The 16,598-nt window shown below is 55.0% G+C and overlaps 1 protein-coding gene across 1 annotated transcript in view; it reads right to left on the reverse strand.

Moving 5' to 3' along the window:
* Positions 1–15,735, reverse strand: part of HCN4 (hyperpolarization activated cyclic nucleotide gated potassium channel 4) — a 52,764-nt gene extending 37,029 nt beyond the window's left edge. The window contains exon 1 of the mRNA XM_049906032.1: positions 14,936–15,735. Coding sequence (XP_049761989.1) covers positions 14,936–15,714 — 779 coding nt within the window. The 5' untranslated portion in view covers positions 15,715–15,735. The remainder of the gene's footprint in view (positions 1–14,935) is intronic.
* Positions 15,736–16,598: the final 863 nt, after the last annotated feature.

The raw sequence follows: 16,598 nt of genomic DNA on the forward strand, positions 1-16,598 counted from the left end.
ATTATTATTCCTGTGACCACTAAGACGCAGACCCTGTCCTGAATGTTACGGGGATCCTGAGCTGTGCGACACGGTTCCACCTCAGGGAACCCTCAGTCTGGGGAAGGGAAAGTCGTAAGCCCACAGAGGGAGCTGATGATCTAGGCCAGCTCCAGGGGCAGGCAGGATCATAAGCACAGGGTAGAAAGGGAGGGAGAGGAGGGGACTGCTGGCTTTGTACCAAGCAATCTGGGGGTGACTCTCGGAGGGGAAATTCACCAAGCTTGAGAATGTGGGCAGAGAAGAGCAGGGTAGCATGGCCCATTGGGTACTAAAGCCCCAAAAAGGAGGGGGCCCGAGCATGTCCACCGGTCAGGAAGGACATCATGGAGGCTAGAGCCCAGGCGTTACACGAAGGAGTCCAGGACAAGGGCCTGAGAGTCATTGTCTCTAACTTGCTGTGTGTCCTTCAATAAGTCACTGCCTCTCACTATCCCTTGCTCAGTTTCTCCATTGGTATGAGAGGATGGAGCCAGCTAATCTCTAAAGACACATCAAATTCCACGAACCTCTGCAGTGCAGAGGCTAGAGGTCAGCCAAGGGCAGCTGACCAGATCGAAAACTCACTATGGGAAGAAACCACAACTCAGAGAACTCCAAATATGGATCAGAAGGGAAGAGGGGGGCACCTTAAATGCTGGGATGAGTGTTTAGGGCTTTTCCAGGGGCCATGGGGCCATGAAGATTGCACAGAGGTTCCTTAGGGAAGGGGTTGTCACTGCATGTTGTCAAAGGCACAGCCGAGCACAGGCCTCGGACAAGAAACAAATACCAACCCACTGCTTCTCTGATGGGCTAAGCCCTCCTCTGGAGACCCTATATCTGTGCACACACAGAGACATACTTGTTACACACACATGCCAAACTGCACAGGCAGGGTGGCCTGCTCTACAATGCCCTGAACTGTCAGGATGCTGTCTTCCCTCAGGCAGGTGGCCTAATCTCTCTGTGCTTCACCCAACAGACAAGAAATTGTGGCAGAATTGCAAAATTGAGGAGGGGACTAGCAGTTGGAGAACCCCTTTGCCCAGCTTACAAGAAACAAAGAAGGTTCAAACACAGCTCCCCAGGAACCTTCTGTCCCACCCACTCAGGAGACCAGAATAAAAATAGAATCTTGTTGTGGAGTAGCATGTGAGCATAGCCTCCAGGGAAATTAGGTAGGAAAGCTCACCTGCTCCTGAAGAAAGGAGGCACCAATAGCGTGAAGGAGGAGACAAGCACGAGTTGCACAACGAAGGATTGGGAGTGGATAGCGGGCAGAACTGCCCAAGGTCAAACAGCACCGATCAGGAAGGGGTTACCAAGAAGTCATGGGAAGGGCTGCCCCTTTGAGGGCAGCTACATAATGACTCTGTGAGGGTCCTTCTCACTGGGTTGGGGGTGGGGGTCTGTCAAGCAAAAGAATCCCCAGTGGGCTACCTAGGCTCTGAGGATGTAGAGCCAGATGCGACCTGGGCCTCCTCCTCCCCCAAGAAAACACAGTCTGACAATGAAGCTGAGCAGGGCCATCCCTGAGATCCTTCCCAGCTCCAAAAATTTCTGATTCTGATTCCTAACAACCGTGAGGAAGAAAAGGGGAACAACTCCCTGGAGAGGGAGGCCTTCCACAGAAGGGCTTGAAGGCCAGGAAGAGGAGTCAGTATTTTATCTGTAGGCTCTGGGGGCCCACTAAAGGACTAAGGCAAACACGCTGCAATCAGAGAACCGCCGGCTGATAACTCAGACAGGGCCTTGGGGATGCTCCTGCTATTGGCTCCCAAAGTGTTGGACGCAGAATCAGAGCGCGTCCTAAGATCCGATCAGCTGGGACCTCACCCAGGGAGATCCAGGCACCCATAATTGTGTAAAACTACCCAGGTGACTCTGCGGATGCCGATTTAGGCTTTAGGTCTTGCCCAAATCCAGCCCCTCCCCGGTCCCATTTCAGACAAGGCAGGCAAGGCCTGGGGAAGGGAGGCCTGGGCCAAGTCCACACAGCTGGACGGGGCTGAGCCAAGTCTTCAACTGGCCTCATTCACAGGCCAGGCCCCCTTGGCTCTGCAGGACAATGACTCCCCAGAGCCTCTGAGACAGGAAGGACAGGGTGTCACATCTCCTTCCACTGCCAAAGCTGACAGTCCTTCTGGTCTACCCCATGGGACACGGACACACACACCCACACCCACACCCACACCCACACCCACACCCACACCCACACCCACACCCACACCCACACCTCCAATGGTCATGCCCTGATACCTGAGGCCAGGTCTGAGATTCCAGGAGGGGACAAGTACTACTGCGAGAAGAGCCCATGGGCAGGGAGGCCCTTTCTAGAAGGGCAACATTTCAGCTACTTTTCAGTAAGCACTCAGGTCTCTGTAGAGGGTGCCCAAAGGACAAGGAATATAAACTCTATTCCCACAGGGGCTCTGGTCCAATGGGTGGACCTAAATAGAGAATACCAGTATAACACGCGGAGTGAGTCTGGCTGTGGTCTCAGTACTCAGTGCTGGCTAAGCCTCAGCAGAAAGGTGCCCATAGGTAAGAAATCCCCCACCCACTCCAGGGTCATGTCATTGCTCTTGTTGGGTGCCATCGAGTCAATTCTGACTTATAGCAACCCCATGTGACAGAGCAGAACTGCCATGTAGGGTTTTTTTGGCTGTAATCTTTATGGAAGCAGACTGCAAGGTCTTTCTCCTACAGAGTTGCTGAGTGGGTTTGAACCACTAACCTTTCAACTAGCAGCCAAGGGCTTAACCATTTCACCACCAGGGCTCCTTTCCAGGGTCATAGGAGCTGCATAACTACAGGGTCATGCCTGGCTGGGCCTCAGGAGAGTATCCAAAAAGAGGGAGGAAGATTCTCACCAGCTCTTCTCGTCGGCAGCACTGTCCCCACCCCGTTGGCTCAGTTTGTACTAATGGGGTCAGGATTACAGGTTCAATACTTATTTGGCCAATTAGCTTTGCTCTCTTCTCTGCCACAGACTGAACCTTGACTCTGGACACTGAGAGTGAAGAGGATTTTGGTGAGGTCACACAACAGAACAGGATGAGGGTCAGGAGGGCACACTCAGCAGGAGCAGTGATCAGTTAAGAGCCGAGGGAAGCTCAGGATGAGAGGACGCAGGCTTCTGGGGGCGGGGGACAACCCAGATGTGGGCCCTGCTGCACAAAGACAGACCCCACCTACACAGTCTCCGCTGCTGGACCCCACAAGTTTCTTCTAAAGGATGCCAATGGCACTGATGAGACCTGTGGACCTAAGGGTCTTTCCCATCCCTGGGAAAGGAGCAAGTGCCCCACGTCCTCAGACAAAGCATAGGGGGGAGAAGCCCATGGCTGACTTTAGCATGGAGTGCTAAGGGTTCCCGTTAATCACTGACAGGGGTGGCTCCAGCCTCCAGTGGGGGAACCGCAGGGTAATTACTTCTGGGCTCCAGGCCACACGCTCAGTGACATTATTGCAGTGGCATTAACACCTGCTTTCCGGGCCTGGTACAGCAGAAGAGTCTTTCCGAAGGCTCTGCAGGCTGGGCCAGAGCCCAGGAGCACTCCTCTGGGCTGCAGGGACCCAGGCTGAGGAGCCAGAGAGGTGCACGCACACACACGTGCATCCCTCCACACACATGCACACACGTGCACACATGCACACACACTCAGGCAGCATCAGTGGCAAGACCCAAGAGCAGCAGGAGCAGGATCCTCAAGGGTGAAGGGTCGAGCTTAAGGAGAGCAGGTCCAAGGAGGCCAGTTTTAGGTAATCCATCCTCAGTGCTGACCAACACCCACCCCAACCAGGTGGCCTCTTAGCTCAAGCTCCCAGACACCTGCTCACCGAAAAAGTGTGCATAATGGTACCATTCTCCTTCAGATTCAGATCAGCTCTGCTTCCTCCAGGAAGGCTTCCCTGACCACCAATCCATACTGGTCTACCACTTGTCTGTCCTCTCCAAAATCAGACCTGAAGGCCCTATGAAGAGCTGAAATCCTTCTCTCCACTTTGCCAGTTGAGTTGTGAACTCTATCCCCCTTGATGAGTGGAAAGAGCCTTTGAATGGACCACTCGGTCTCCCACAGGGCATGGCCCCTTTAGCTTGTCCCTCCAGCCCAGAAGCCAACGTATTAAGCAGCCCCACGTTATATATTAATTTCTGAAAGTCTCGTTCATGCAGACATAACACATCCACCCACACGGGTAAATGCTTAGACAGACACAAAATCAGCAGCAGCCAATTACCAGGCCCCCGCAGCCACCGTGATCAGACCTGGAGGCCCCGCTGCTTGTTCCGCGATTGGTGGTTGCCCAAGCTGGGGGTGTGGTGGGATGGAGGGAGTCCCTCTATTGAGCTGGTACACCTCACATGCCCAACCCTGAGCGTGGCTCTGCAGGTGCCAGCGAGCTTGCTGCCTGGCTGGGAAGACCAGACACCAGCCCCAAACAATGAGAGAGCAGAGAGGAGCGGGGAGTGGTCACATGTGAGATTTGGTGGCTCTGGCATCGCAGCGGTAGCACTGCTGTTTATTTATAATTTGTACTTTACCTCCCAGAGAGGACCAGAGGCAGCTGGCTGGAAGACTGAGAGGTGTCAGCGCTCAGGGAGTTAGGAGGCCAAGAGTGCCTGGGGAGGGTGTCCTAAGGGGGAGGGGACAGGGCTAGAGGACAGGCCACATCCCACCCTACCTCAGGGAGGACATTAGGATTGGCTTGGAGGCTTTGGTCAAGGACTCCAGTTCCTGACCCCAGATTAAGCGCTGATCTTGGTGGCAGGTTGAGCCCAGTCCCTGGTCACACATTCAGCCCTGACCATGGTCACACACTAAGCTTTGTCTCTGGTCACACACTGAGTCTCGACCCTGGTCACACACTGAGCTTTGTCCCTGGTTACACACTGAGACCTGACCCTGGTCACATTGAGCCTTGACCCTCGTCACACACTGAGCCCTGACCCTGGTCATGCAATGAGCCTTGATCCTGGCCACACACTCAGCCCTGACCCTGGTCACACAATGAGCCCTGACCCTGATCACACACTCAGCCCTGACCCTGGTCACACACTCAGCCCTGACCCTGGTCACACACTCAGCCCTGACCTGGTCACACACTTAGCCCTGACTCTGGACACATACTGGATCCTGACCCTAGACATACTGAGTCCTGACCCACAGACTGACTCCATTTCCTCACATCTCTGAAGGATGTAATGAGTAGACCATGCGTAACCATCTATTTCTCTGGTGGACAGAATAGAGGTACCACTGGATATTTGTCCTCTTTCCCCTTTGAACCTCAATCACCTCTACCCAGAAATGGGCATCAATGATGCCTGAATGTGGTTCCAAAATCCCAAAGGTCTCCATACCAGTCAGGACCCACTAGGGGAGGAGCAGGGTGGATGGACATCATTCCAATCCAGCACGCCCAGGGGTGGCAGCCAGTGGTCAGGGGTGAGTGAGGGCCTGTCTCAGCCCCAGACTTCATAACTTCAGATTTGGAAAGACTGCCTTCTCAAGGCAGAAACCTCAATTACAACTGGACCTTGCAAATATCTATCACCCAATAAAAAATAAGCTGGCCTGGGGCTGGGGTGACAAAAGCTCCGAGTGACAAGACCATTCAGGAAAAGGCTTCCCTGGAAACCCTCTAGATGAGGAGCTGGGATGGACTGTGGAGCTTTACGACCTTTGCAACCCAGATGTTACATATCTCACTTGGGTTCCATTTTCGTCTCTGACATGGACTTACTCTAGGACCTTGGGCCGGTCGCTCCCCTTTTGGAGACTCTGCTCCCCATCTGGAAAGTACAGGCTCTAGGCCGGGGCTTCCTAAGGCCTCTCCAGATCTGATACGCTGAAATCTTGATGAATTTCCTGTGCTTGCTGGACCCCCTTTCTGAGCTCCTCCTCACAGGTAATGCGCGGTCAAATATCTGCAATGGTTTCATTTTCAGGAGAATGCTTTCTCTTTTTTTTTTAAGAAAAACATGTATTTTATTATTATTTTTTTTTGTGTGTGTGTGTGCCTTAGGTGAAAATTTACAGAGCAAATTAGTTTTTCATTAAACAATTAATATACATACTGTTTTGTGACATTGGTTGCCAATACTGCAATGTGTCAACACTCTCCCCTTCTCAACCGGGTTCCCCATTTCCATTCGTCCAGCTTTCCTGTCCCCTCCTGCCTCCTTGTCCTTTCTCCTACCCATTTAATCTCATCTACATGTATTATTGTTTGTTTTATAGGCCTATATAATCTTTGGCTGAAGGGTGAGCCTCAGGAGTGACTTCATTACTGAGCTAAAAGGGTGTCCAGCCACTATTATAAGAACTCGAGAAACAGTTTAAACATAGAAGAAAATATTCTTTGATGGTTATAAGAGGCGGGAGGGTGGGAGAGGAGTTTTCACTAATTAGATAGTAGATAAGAACTATTCTAGGTAAAGGGAAAGACAACACATAGTAGAGGAGAGGTCAGCACAACTGGACTCAACAAAAAGCAAAGAAGTTTCTGGAATAAGCTGAATGCTTCGAAGGCCAGCACAGCAGGGGCAGGGGTTTGGGGACCATGGTTTCAGGGGACATCTAAGTCAGTTGGCATAATAAAATCTATTAAGAAAACATTCTGCATCCCACTTTGAACAGTGGCGTCTGGGGTCTTAAATACTAGCAAGTGGCCATCTATGATGCATCAATTGGTCTCAACCCACCTGGAGCAAAGGAGAATGAAGAACACCAAAGACACAAGGTAATTATGAGCCCAAGAGACAGAAAGGGCCCCATAAACCAGAGACTACATCAGCCTGAGACCAGAAGAGCTAGATGGTGCCCAGCTACAACTGATCACTGCCCTGACAGGGAACACAACAGAGAACCCCTGAGGCAGCAAGAGAGCAGTGGGATGCAGACCTCAAATTCTCATAAAAAGACCAGACTTAATGGTCTGACTGAGACTAGAAGGACCCCTGTGATCACGGTCCCCAGACCTTCTGTCAGCCCAAGACAGGAACCATTCCGAAAGCCAACTCTCCAGACAGGGACTGGACTGGACTATGGGATAGCACATGATACTGGTGAAGAATGAGCTTCTTGGATTAAGTAGACACATGAGACTATGTGGGCATCTTCTGTGTGAAGGGGAGATGAGAGGGCAGAGGGGATCAGAAGCTGGCCGACTGGACATGAAAAGAGAGAGCGGAGGGAAGGATTGTGCTGTCTCATTAGGGGGAGAGCAATTAGGAGTATATAGCAAGATGTATATACATTTCTGTATGAGAGACTGACTTGATTTGTAAACTCTCACTTAAAGCACAATAAAAATTAAAAAAAAAAAAAAAAGGGTGCCTGGAGCAATACTCTCGGGGTTTCTCCAGTCTCTGTAAGACTGGTAAGTCTGGTCTCTTTGTTTCGTGAATTAGAATTTTGTCCTACATTTTTCTTCAGCTCTGTGCAGGACCCTGTATTGTGATCCCTGTCAGAACAGTCAGTGGTGGTAGCCAGGCACCATCTAGTTGTGCTGGACTGTCTGGTGGAGGCTGTGGTACTTGTGGTCCATTAAGTCCTTTGGACTAAACTTTCCCTTGTGTCTTTGGTTTTCAAAAAATGTTTTCTTGAACTACTTGTGTAAATAAATATTTGAAAGCTAACAAAAAGAGAAGAAGGGAGTGAAAGAAGGAAGGAGAAGCATGAGTTTGGAGTCCAACCAACCAAGCTCAAATTCCAGTTCTTGTGTTTTGTAGCTGTCTGATTTGAGGCAGAGATCTTTTTTTTCCCCCATCAGAGTCTCAGTTTTCTTATCCAAAAACTGGGTATAATGGAAACTATCTTTCAGGCTACCAGGAAGAGTAAATGGGACACGAGCTATAAAACTCCTAGCACAGTCTGTGGAAATAGTAGATATTTGGAAAATGGTGGTCACTGACCTGTGAATTCACCTGGCTTTAGTGTCTGAGAGTTTAAGTCTTGGGTTGTAAACTCAGAAGCCTACAGCGGTTGGGCAGGCAATTGTGCATAAGTGACGTGGCGGGTGTAGGACAGAGACCTTAGGGACAAGTGGAGACAGTGGACAACTGGACAGCAAAAGCTAAAAGGGGCAGCCTCTATTCTGTTCCAGCTCCTGCCGGGGGGGCGGCAATGCGGAAACAAAGCTGCCAGAGTTTTTGATTTTTCAAGAGAAGCCCAAAAGCCAAACTTGATGTTACATCTTTCAATTTTCCAACACTGGCTCAGGTTTGTGATGACATACTATGCTGCCTGGCAACCTCTGGTCTAAGCACTGCTTAGTCCCACCTTGAGTGCCCTCAGTGACAGGGAGCTCTCACCACCTCTCTGTGCTGCCTCCAGCCCCAGTTTTGGGCCGGTGCTGATGGGAGGGATTGTCTCCAAGTAGCCACCTAGGCCTTGGGACCGCACTGATTTTCAGCGCCCTGGCAATGTTTTCTCAGTAAAGAAGCCTGGCTGGCAGAGAACATTCTCTCAGAAGCCAAGGAAATGCCCCTGCCCTCCCCACGGCCCGCTCTGGCTGGGAAATGTGGATTCTTCAGTGTCCCCTGGGCCCAAGCAGGACCGCCTGGCCGGCCTCAGTAGCCCTTCTATTAATTAGCAACTGGCAGGAACAGCTTTGTAAGAGCCCTTGAGCCAAGCGGATGTGTGTGCTGGAGCTGTCAGCCTCCCCGGTTATATGACAAGCCCCAGGGGACCGGGACTGGACCTTCTGCTCTGGGTGAATTCTCCACGGCGTCCAGTGTACACAGGGGCCACTCAGACCGTTATGCCACTTGTCAGCCCTGTCATCTGTATAAAGGGCAGTGCCTTCCGCAGTGGGGGTGGTGAGAGGCGACAGGCAAGCCCAGCCCACAGGGGAGGCTGCTGGCCCTGGCCTGGGCCAGTTGGCAGGTATTAAGAGTCAGCCAAAGTCCCTGCTCGAGGTGCTGAAGCAGCTGCTGTTGCCAGGTGCTTCTGTCCTTCTCCCAGCCGGCCACTGTCAGAGCCACATCACACCAGCTCCCCCACCCTGTCACCTCTGGATTCTCTCACTGACAACACCTGCTCCGGCCTGGAAACCTCATTCCAGTCCAGCGGTCACTGCATTCCCTGACCCTTCTCCCCCAGGCTCAGGTCCACCCCTCTGATGCTTCGGTTGTAGGAGAAGCTGCCAAATGGGGAGGAATAGGATGAATTAATGAGGGTCCACTGGCCACCCTGACTCCCCTGCTCCCCTCTACCCCCAGTGGCCAGCGTCCACGACCAACAGAATAAGTGGGTCCAAGCAGTGCAGGAAGAGGGGCCGAGCAGGCTGCAACTCCTCACCCCCGGGTTTGCAAGGCCGGCCATCAGCAGACCTCTGGGGGTTGGCTCAGGCCCATTCACAGAATTCACCCAGCGTTCCGAGTAAGGCACGAAGGGCCAAGGGGAAAAGACAAAGTCTCTGCCCACAGGGAATGTAGTTCAGGAGCTCAGGACAAACACATATCTGTAACCTCAATACTCCAGGTGTGGTCTGGGCACCTGCAGCATCGGCATTACCCGGGCACTTATCAAACCAGTTTCCAGCGTTGGTTCCAACTCACAGTGCCCCATGTGTCAGCGCAGAACTGTGCTCCGCAGGGTCTTCAATGGCTGGTTTCTCAGAAATAGACCACCAGCTCTTTCTTCTGAGGTGCCTCTGGGCAGACACCAACCTCCAACCTTGCAGTTGGCAGCTGAGTGTGTTAACCATTTGCAGCAGGGTCGCTATGAGTTGAGTTGGAATCGATTTGACGGCAATAGTTTTTTTTTCTTCTTCTTTTTTTAATGGGTTTTAGGGACTCCAGGCACTTGTTAGAAATACAGTCTCAGAATATGTACTTTAACGAGATCTCCAGGTGAGTCAGATGACATTACAGCCCCAAGAAGCACTGCACTATAACAAACCCACAGCTCCACAGGTGGTCAGAGAGGGAGAGGGCATCCCAAAAGAGTCAGGGATGAGGCTGGGCCTTAGGGCACAGGAGACAAGGGCAGACAGGCCAGTACTGCTGGATGCTCCCTGTGTAAGGCAGGCTACTCAACACCCAAAAGCCTCACAGCTCTCAGCAGCTAAGGGAGCCAGTGGGGCAGGGCCAGGGAGGAGAAAAGACAGTCCAGCCTCGTCGTGCAGCCCCCAGACCAGGGAACTGAAAAGCCTGGAGCCCAGACCTCCCTACCCAGGAACACAGGGTTCTTGCCCTCCACCCTCTCAGGTTTCTGTGCACCGGGCATCCTGGGGGCACCTTGGCCACGGCTGGGTGTTGGCATTCGAAGCATGCCCTCCACCAGTCTTGTCAGGGTGGGCCCGCCCTCATCACTGAAGAACCTGCTGCCCACCGTACCAGCTGACAGCACTACCCAGGCAGCTCACCTTGGAATTCCCCTCTGCACCAAGGCGCCCTTCCCCCTCGCCTGCTGGCGCCGGGCCCTGCAGCTCCTTTCCGCTGGGGTTTCCACACAGAAGCTCTCAGACCCAGGCCAGGCTGCTGCTTTCGTCCCCTCCCCCACCTCCCACCAAAACAGCCCTTTCCTGGGCTGACAGGGAGAGGGATGGGAGTCAGACTGAGGAAAAAGAAAAGCATCTAGTTCCCCAGGCAGAACATCTTTCCCAGGGAGGTGGCAGGGGGTGGGGGGTGGAGGGAGTCTCCAGGTGTCTACCTTTGACCCTGTTTCATTTCCATCCTGGTGGTGACAGGAGACCCAAGTCCCAGACTACAGAAAAACTCCCCCACCTCCAAGCTGGCATCCCGAACCAAGCCAGGCTTCTCTTCTGGGATGGCCTAGAGTGGCGTTCACAACCTCAAGATCCCCATGGTCCTCAACTTAGGGGATCCACAAACCCCCAAAATTCAGTGCCACATTGTGACGTACACGTATCTTTCTGGGTAGAGACTCCACTATTTCCAATGAGATCTCTGACCCAAAACAGGTTCAGAACCACTGGCCTGAGTCAAGGACAGAGGCCCACGTGATCTGCCCAAATCTAGGGAAGGGAGCAGTGAGGGCATCGAAGGTGTGGTTCCCAACCTGTCACTGGTCCTCTGACAGCTTGGTAGAGCCTCTCAACTCCACGGTGACTCCAGTTGTATAGTTTGTGTCTGACATGGTGATAAGCAATAGGATTCCCATTTTCTAGGTAGGAAAACTGAGGCTCAGAGAAGGCTCACAACCCAAGCAGGGCTCTACAGATGAAAGGATTAAGGAGGTGACATAAGGTGGTAATGGCAGGGACTGAGTGCCAGGTACCAGCAGTAGGGAGTTGGTTTGGGCTAAACTTTGGGACCTACCAGACCATTGCCAATCCCCTGAAAAAATTTTTTTAAAAGTTGCCATTGAGTTGATTCCAACTCACAGTAATCCCATGTGTGCAAAATAGAGCTGCACTTTGTAGGGTTTTCATGGCTGTGACCTTTCAGAAGCAGATTGCCAGGTCTTTCAAGGCACCTCTGGGTGACTTTGAACTGCCAAACTTTCGGTTAGCAGTTAAGCACTTGACCACTGCACCACCCAGGGGTGATTTTAGAGCCCAGCTGTTTCTGCCCCAATGAAAGGACCCATTAAGGCACTCTCTTCCCTTCCTCACAGCTCCAAGGGGCTCAGACTAGGAAAGGGTGGGGACGAAGGGTGAGAAGGTCCAAGCTTCTATCTGCCTCCATCCTCAAGGCAGAGCTGGCGTTCAGGGCACAGTGGCCCCAAAACTGATATCCTACAGAGGAACTTCCCTGCCAGGACTCATGCCCACCCACATAGTCCCAAGAGAGCTGTACAAACAGACACTAGACATGTATACCCCTGTAGACTCCCTGAGCCAGAAGCTTGAAAGCCTGGACCAGCACCTCAGAACAAAACCAGCTACATCTTCACTCGAGGGTCCCCACTCTCCTTCCTCTCTCCTTGGAAAAGCAGAACCATCCAGATGCTGTGTTTTATTTACTCCAGGTTCCCATCACCAGGCTCTGCTTCCATGGCTCATGTAAAAGGAAGGACTCACCCAGGACCATAGAGCCCAGTCAGCCATGAGCAGGAGCCTGGGGACCAAGATCCCAAAGGATTACTGCCGACTGGTCTCTTCCCTTAACAAATCATAAATACAAGTTTCAAAAGACGAATGAGGAGTTGAAGGGGCGAGAAAGCCAGACAAGCCCTTAGAGCCTGTAGGAGCCATGGGAGTAGCCAGGCGATGGGGTAGCATGGGGGGGTGGTGGTGGTGACAAGAAGCAGAGGCAGCCAAGAAAAGCCTATTTTTAGATATGGCCCAGGTTATGCTGGTCCGTCCAAGTGCAGCCCACTCCAGTCCTTGGGAAAGGCACCCAGCCTTCCTTCCCCAGGAACAGAATTGCCAGAAGCAGACCATGACAGCGAACCCTGAACGCCAAACCTCAAACTCAATCTATTATGGTTTGCTGGCAATTCTTTATTAAACCAATTCTGCTGGATCAATGCTTCCTGCCCGTCAGAATGATGAATAAATCCTCAACTGGCCTGAGCAATGCTTGCAGAAGCTCCCAGAAAGCCTGAGGTGGGCAGTGGGGATGGGTTCCAGATAGAGGCCCAAGGGCCAGTGGCTAGAAGAAAAACTCTAGGGACTGAGGTTTGGGGTGCTGGGGGTAGGATGGGGTTAGGCTGAGATGAGTGGTAGGTTTTCTAAGTTAGCTTAGAAGACTTAGTCAGGCCGTTGCCTCCATGACCTTCTGAAGATGAAACCAGCTATTTTGGCCTAGGGGCAGGAGAGGCATGACCACCATCCCTCCAGACACACAAGGATGGTCTTTGGTCTTTCTTGGATTTCTTTCCTTAGACCTCCACACAGTCCCAGACAGCCCAAGGCTGCACACAGAGGACGTGCGCTTCCAGCCATCAGTCCCTGTTGCTTGTTGCGCAAACCCAAACTCAAACCCCAGCCTATCACTTCCTGTTACCGGGATCAATCCTGCGGCATCCCCACCCCACCCCCAGCCATGTCCCAAGGAGCTGCAGTTAGTGGGAGATTCTGCAGCAGGGGGACTGCAGACAGCTATGCCAGGTAAGACCAGGAAGGGGGAGAGGTTCCCATTAATAAAATCGACCCGGTCCTAACCTTTCACCATGCAAGGTAAGGGGAGAATAGGAAGGCAAGGCCCAGTGCAGTGCCCAGAAGGTACTCAAGAAATGTATGCTGTTCATGGATGCTGTGTATGCCTAGGGTTGGCCCCTTGCAGGCCCCTGGACCCCAAGCAATGCGGCTGATGATGAGAGACCTAAACAGAAGCTTTCAGATGACAAAGACAGCAGGGCGCTGAACAAGAGAAGGGAGGGCCCCTCAACAATCTCAAGTGGTTGATATGGTGGCTCCTGGGACAGTCTGTCTGCCACCACCACCAGGGAGTTCAGAGGGAGGAAGAGAAGCCCCGGACACCCAGGGGAGGGAGTGGGGAAGGCACAGCACCTGCACACTTCTCTCTAAGTCATGCTGGGGCCTTCAAGTCCCAGTAGTCTGCCAGAGGGGAGGCCACCTTCAGGAGCCTGACCGTGGGCCCCAGCCACAATTCCTGACAGACCATCCAGTGTTTGCTCATATACTTGATGTCTGTGGCCCTGTCTCTCCAGCCTGCCCTGTGGCCTCCCATGTCCTCTGGGAACCCTGGGCATTAGGGTTAGGAAGAGTAGCCCCTCCAAAAAAAGGCCTCTATTCACCAACTATTTTAAGCCATCGGGTGTTGCCTGAATGGTCATTCCCAGCACGAGAAATCTCTCTCATTGGATGGAAAATGGCTTTGCTCTCATTACAAACCCAGCTTCCCTGGAGTTTGCAAAGAGGGCTCTGGGTTGGCAAAATGCTTATTAATAAAGCAGGCAATCGGTAGGCAGGAAAGAGGGATAAATAGGGGGCAGGGCCCAAAGAACGAGAGAATGAATGGGAATTAATCCCAGACTGAAAAGGTGAATGTTCTCCAGGTCCTCATCTTAACCTTGTGTATCAGGAAAGCCCAGGGGGACAGGGGCCTTGGGACCCTGACTGGGATATGGGCATCCCTGACCCCTACTCCACTGGCAAGCACCAATCCCTCTTTTTGCATAGATATCCGCACAGGCCCAAGTCAGTCCTATCTGCAGTTAGGTGGTATCTGACTCAGGTGATGGGGGAGGAGGCGGGTCCCTCTCCCTGGCTGGCAATCACACCTTTTGTCTGGGGGCAGAGACCCAGCAGCTAGTGGAGCTGGGACAATGGAGTGGAGTGGGGCTCTGGATAAGCTTGGGGGTCGCAGGATGGCTGCTCATCAGGCAGGACATCAGGCATTTTCTCTGGCCACGACCAGCAAGGTCATTCTGCCTTGCCAGTCTAGATGCCTTGCCCAGGGTGCCCAGTCCTGGCCCACCACTTGGCATGAGGGGCTGAATCCAGGGTTAAGGTGGGTACACAGGGCTCTCACCCTGAGCCTGAGGCCCAGTGACCCCAATCCTCCAGGGCCCAGCTCTCCCTCTGGCTCCAGCTTCCCAGGGACCAGAAGGCAGATATTAATGCCTGGCGTCAGCGCCAAAGGAGCTGGCCAAGCTAAGAGATCTGTCTCCTTTCCTGGCTATGCTCTGCAGGATGGCCACCCTGACTCTGCAGCCTTGGTGAGGGAGGTGGGATGTGTAGTTTAAGGTGGCAGAGCCCTGTCCCTGTTGGAGGCTGGGCTAGGCCAGGCTTGGAACACCTTTTCTGCCTGACTCAAATGCGGCCCAGAGCTGAGAGGATGGGAGCCCGAACACAGGAAAGTTCCCAGCGCGGTGCGGGAGGAGGTCTGGGGGTGCCTTGGAGTCTAGAGGCTCCCGGCTCTCTCTTGGAGCTCTCACAGCGCTAGGGAGGAAAGTTAACTCAAGTGGAGAGGCAGAAGCGGGTGCGACAGCTCAGGGCATCCACAGGATCACGCCAGGCCCCTTACCTGAAGTCGCTGTAGGGGTGGATAATCCAAAACCCCGCCGATTTAACTCGCTCTTGCTCGCGCTCCACGGCTTTCTGGCTGCCGAACATCCTCAGAGAGAATTTGTTGACCCCGGGCTGGAGCATGGCCCCAAACTGGCGCTGCATGAAGCCAGCCTGGCCCAGACGCACCTCAGCCTCGGGGAGGATCTGGTCGCCGGCGGCCGCGCCTCCCTCCACTTTTATAGCGGTGTCCGCCGAGGGCTGTTCACAGGAGGCGGAGGCCGGCTGCGGCGATTGCTGGGGCGGCGGCGGCGAGGCTGCGGGCTGCGCCGCGACGCCAGGGCGCTCGGGCTCAGCCGCCAGGCCTGGGGGCGACCTGTCCTCGCGCGGGGACGCATCGCCCTCGGTGATGAGCTGCCGCTCCTCCGCGGAGTCATGCAGGTGCCCGTGGCCGCTGCTGCCCCCCGTTCCGGCGCCGCCGCCTCCCCGGCTGCCCAGCGACGCCAGGCTCCCGCGGAAGCGCCTGCAGTCGCCGTTCGTGTTGGACTTGCCCGCGCCGCGGGCGGGCCCCTCGCCGTCCTGCGCCCCGAGGGCCGCGCCCCGGGGTTCCGTGCCGCTCGCGGCCGCCGAGGGCGAGGGCAGCGGCCGCAGCCGGATGCTCCTCTGGCTGGGGTCCTGGCGGCCCCCAGCTCCCTCCTCCTCGGCGTCCTCTTCTTCGTCCATGATCCACGCCTTGGCCCCCACCTGCTGCGGGAGGCTGTAGAGCCGCTTGCGCATGGACGGCGGCAGCTTGTCCATGGTGCCAGGGGCCGGGGCCGGGCCGGGGACTGGGACGCGGGTGCGGCGCCGCCGACCGGCTCCAGGTCCGCCCGCCGGTCAGCCCGCCCGGGACACGTCCTTCGCCGCCGGCGCGGGGCCGCCTCAAGCGCCCATGCTTGGGCAGGCTGCGCGCGGCGGGGAGGCGCCCAGTTCGGCTCCGGGTCCCCGGCGTGCCGCGCTGCGCCCCCTCCCGGGCCGGGCTGGGCGCGGGGACCCCGCTCTCCCTCCCTTCCTCCCGCGATCAGGGGCGCGGCGCGCGGCCGGGCTCCAGGCGCCCCGCCCCCGCGAGGAACAATGAGCGCCCTGCTGGAGCGGCTCTGCGGCCGCGGCGCTCGGGGAGCCGCTCCGGAGCGCAAAGCTCACGGCTCGCGCACCTCCGGGCGTGCGTCTGGCGGGCCGGCGAGCTGTCAGTCTGTCCTGGCACCGGGACTTTGTGGCCCGCTGCCCGCAAGCTCGCCTGGTCTCCTCGCAGAGCCCGGCGGGGCCGTCCCGGGGCTCCCACCGCAGCCGAGCACAGCCCAGCTGCCCGCCGGGTTTACATCAGCGGCCGCCTCCCCCAGAGCGCCCTCCGGCAGCTCTCCGGCTCCCGCGTCCCGGAATATTCATGAAGCCGCCGCAGCTCGCGGGTTGCCATAGGAGCGGCTCCAGCAGCCGGGCCTGCCTACCTGGGCTTCTTAAAGGGACAGTGTAGCGCGGGCCGGGGGCCCGAGGCCGGGAGGGGCTCCGGGGGCGGGCCCAGGGGGGGCGCAGGGCGGACTCTCGCCGGACCTTAGGGGCTGGGACCAGAGGTGTCCTTACTCCGGCGCCCACAAATATGTTTCCCTGGCCAAGGGCTTGGAGCGCGCCCCAAGTCTAGGGCTTCG

The sequence above is a fragment of the Elephas maximus genome, chromosome 13, assembly GCF_024166365.1.
Source record: "Elephas maximus indicus isolate mEleMax1 chromosome 13, mEleMax1 primary haplotype, whole genome shotgun sequence".
Classification (NCBI taxonomy): domain Eukaryota; kingdom Metazoa; phylum Chordata; class Mammalia; order Proboscidea; family Elephantidae; genus Elephas; species Elephas maximus.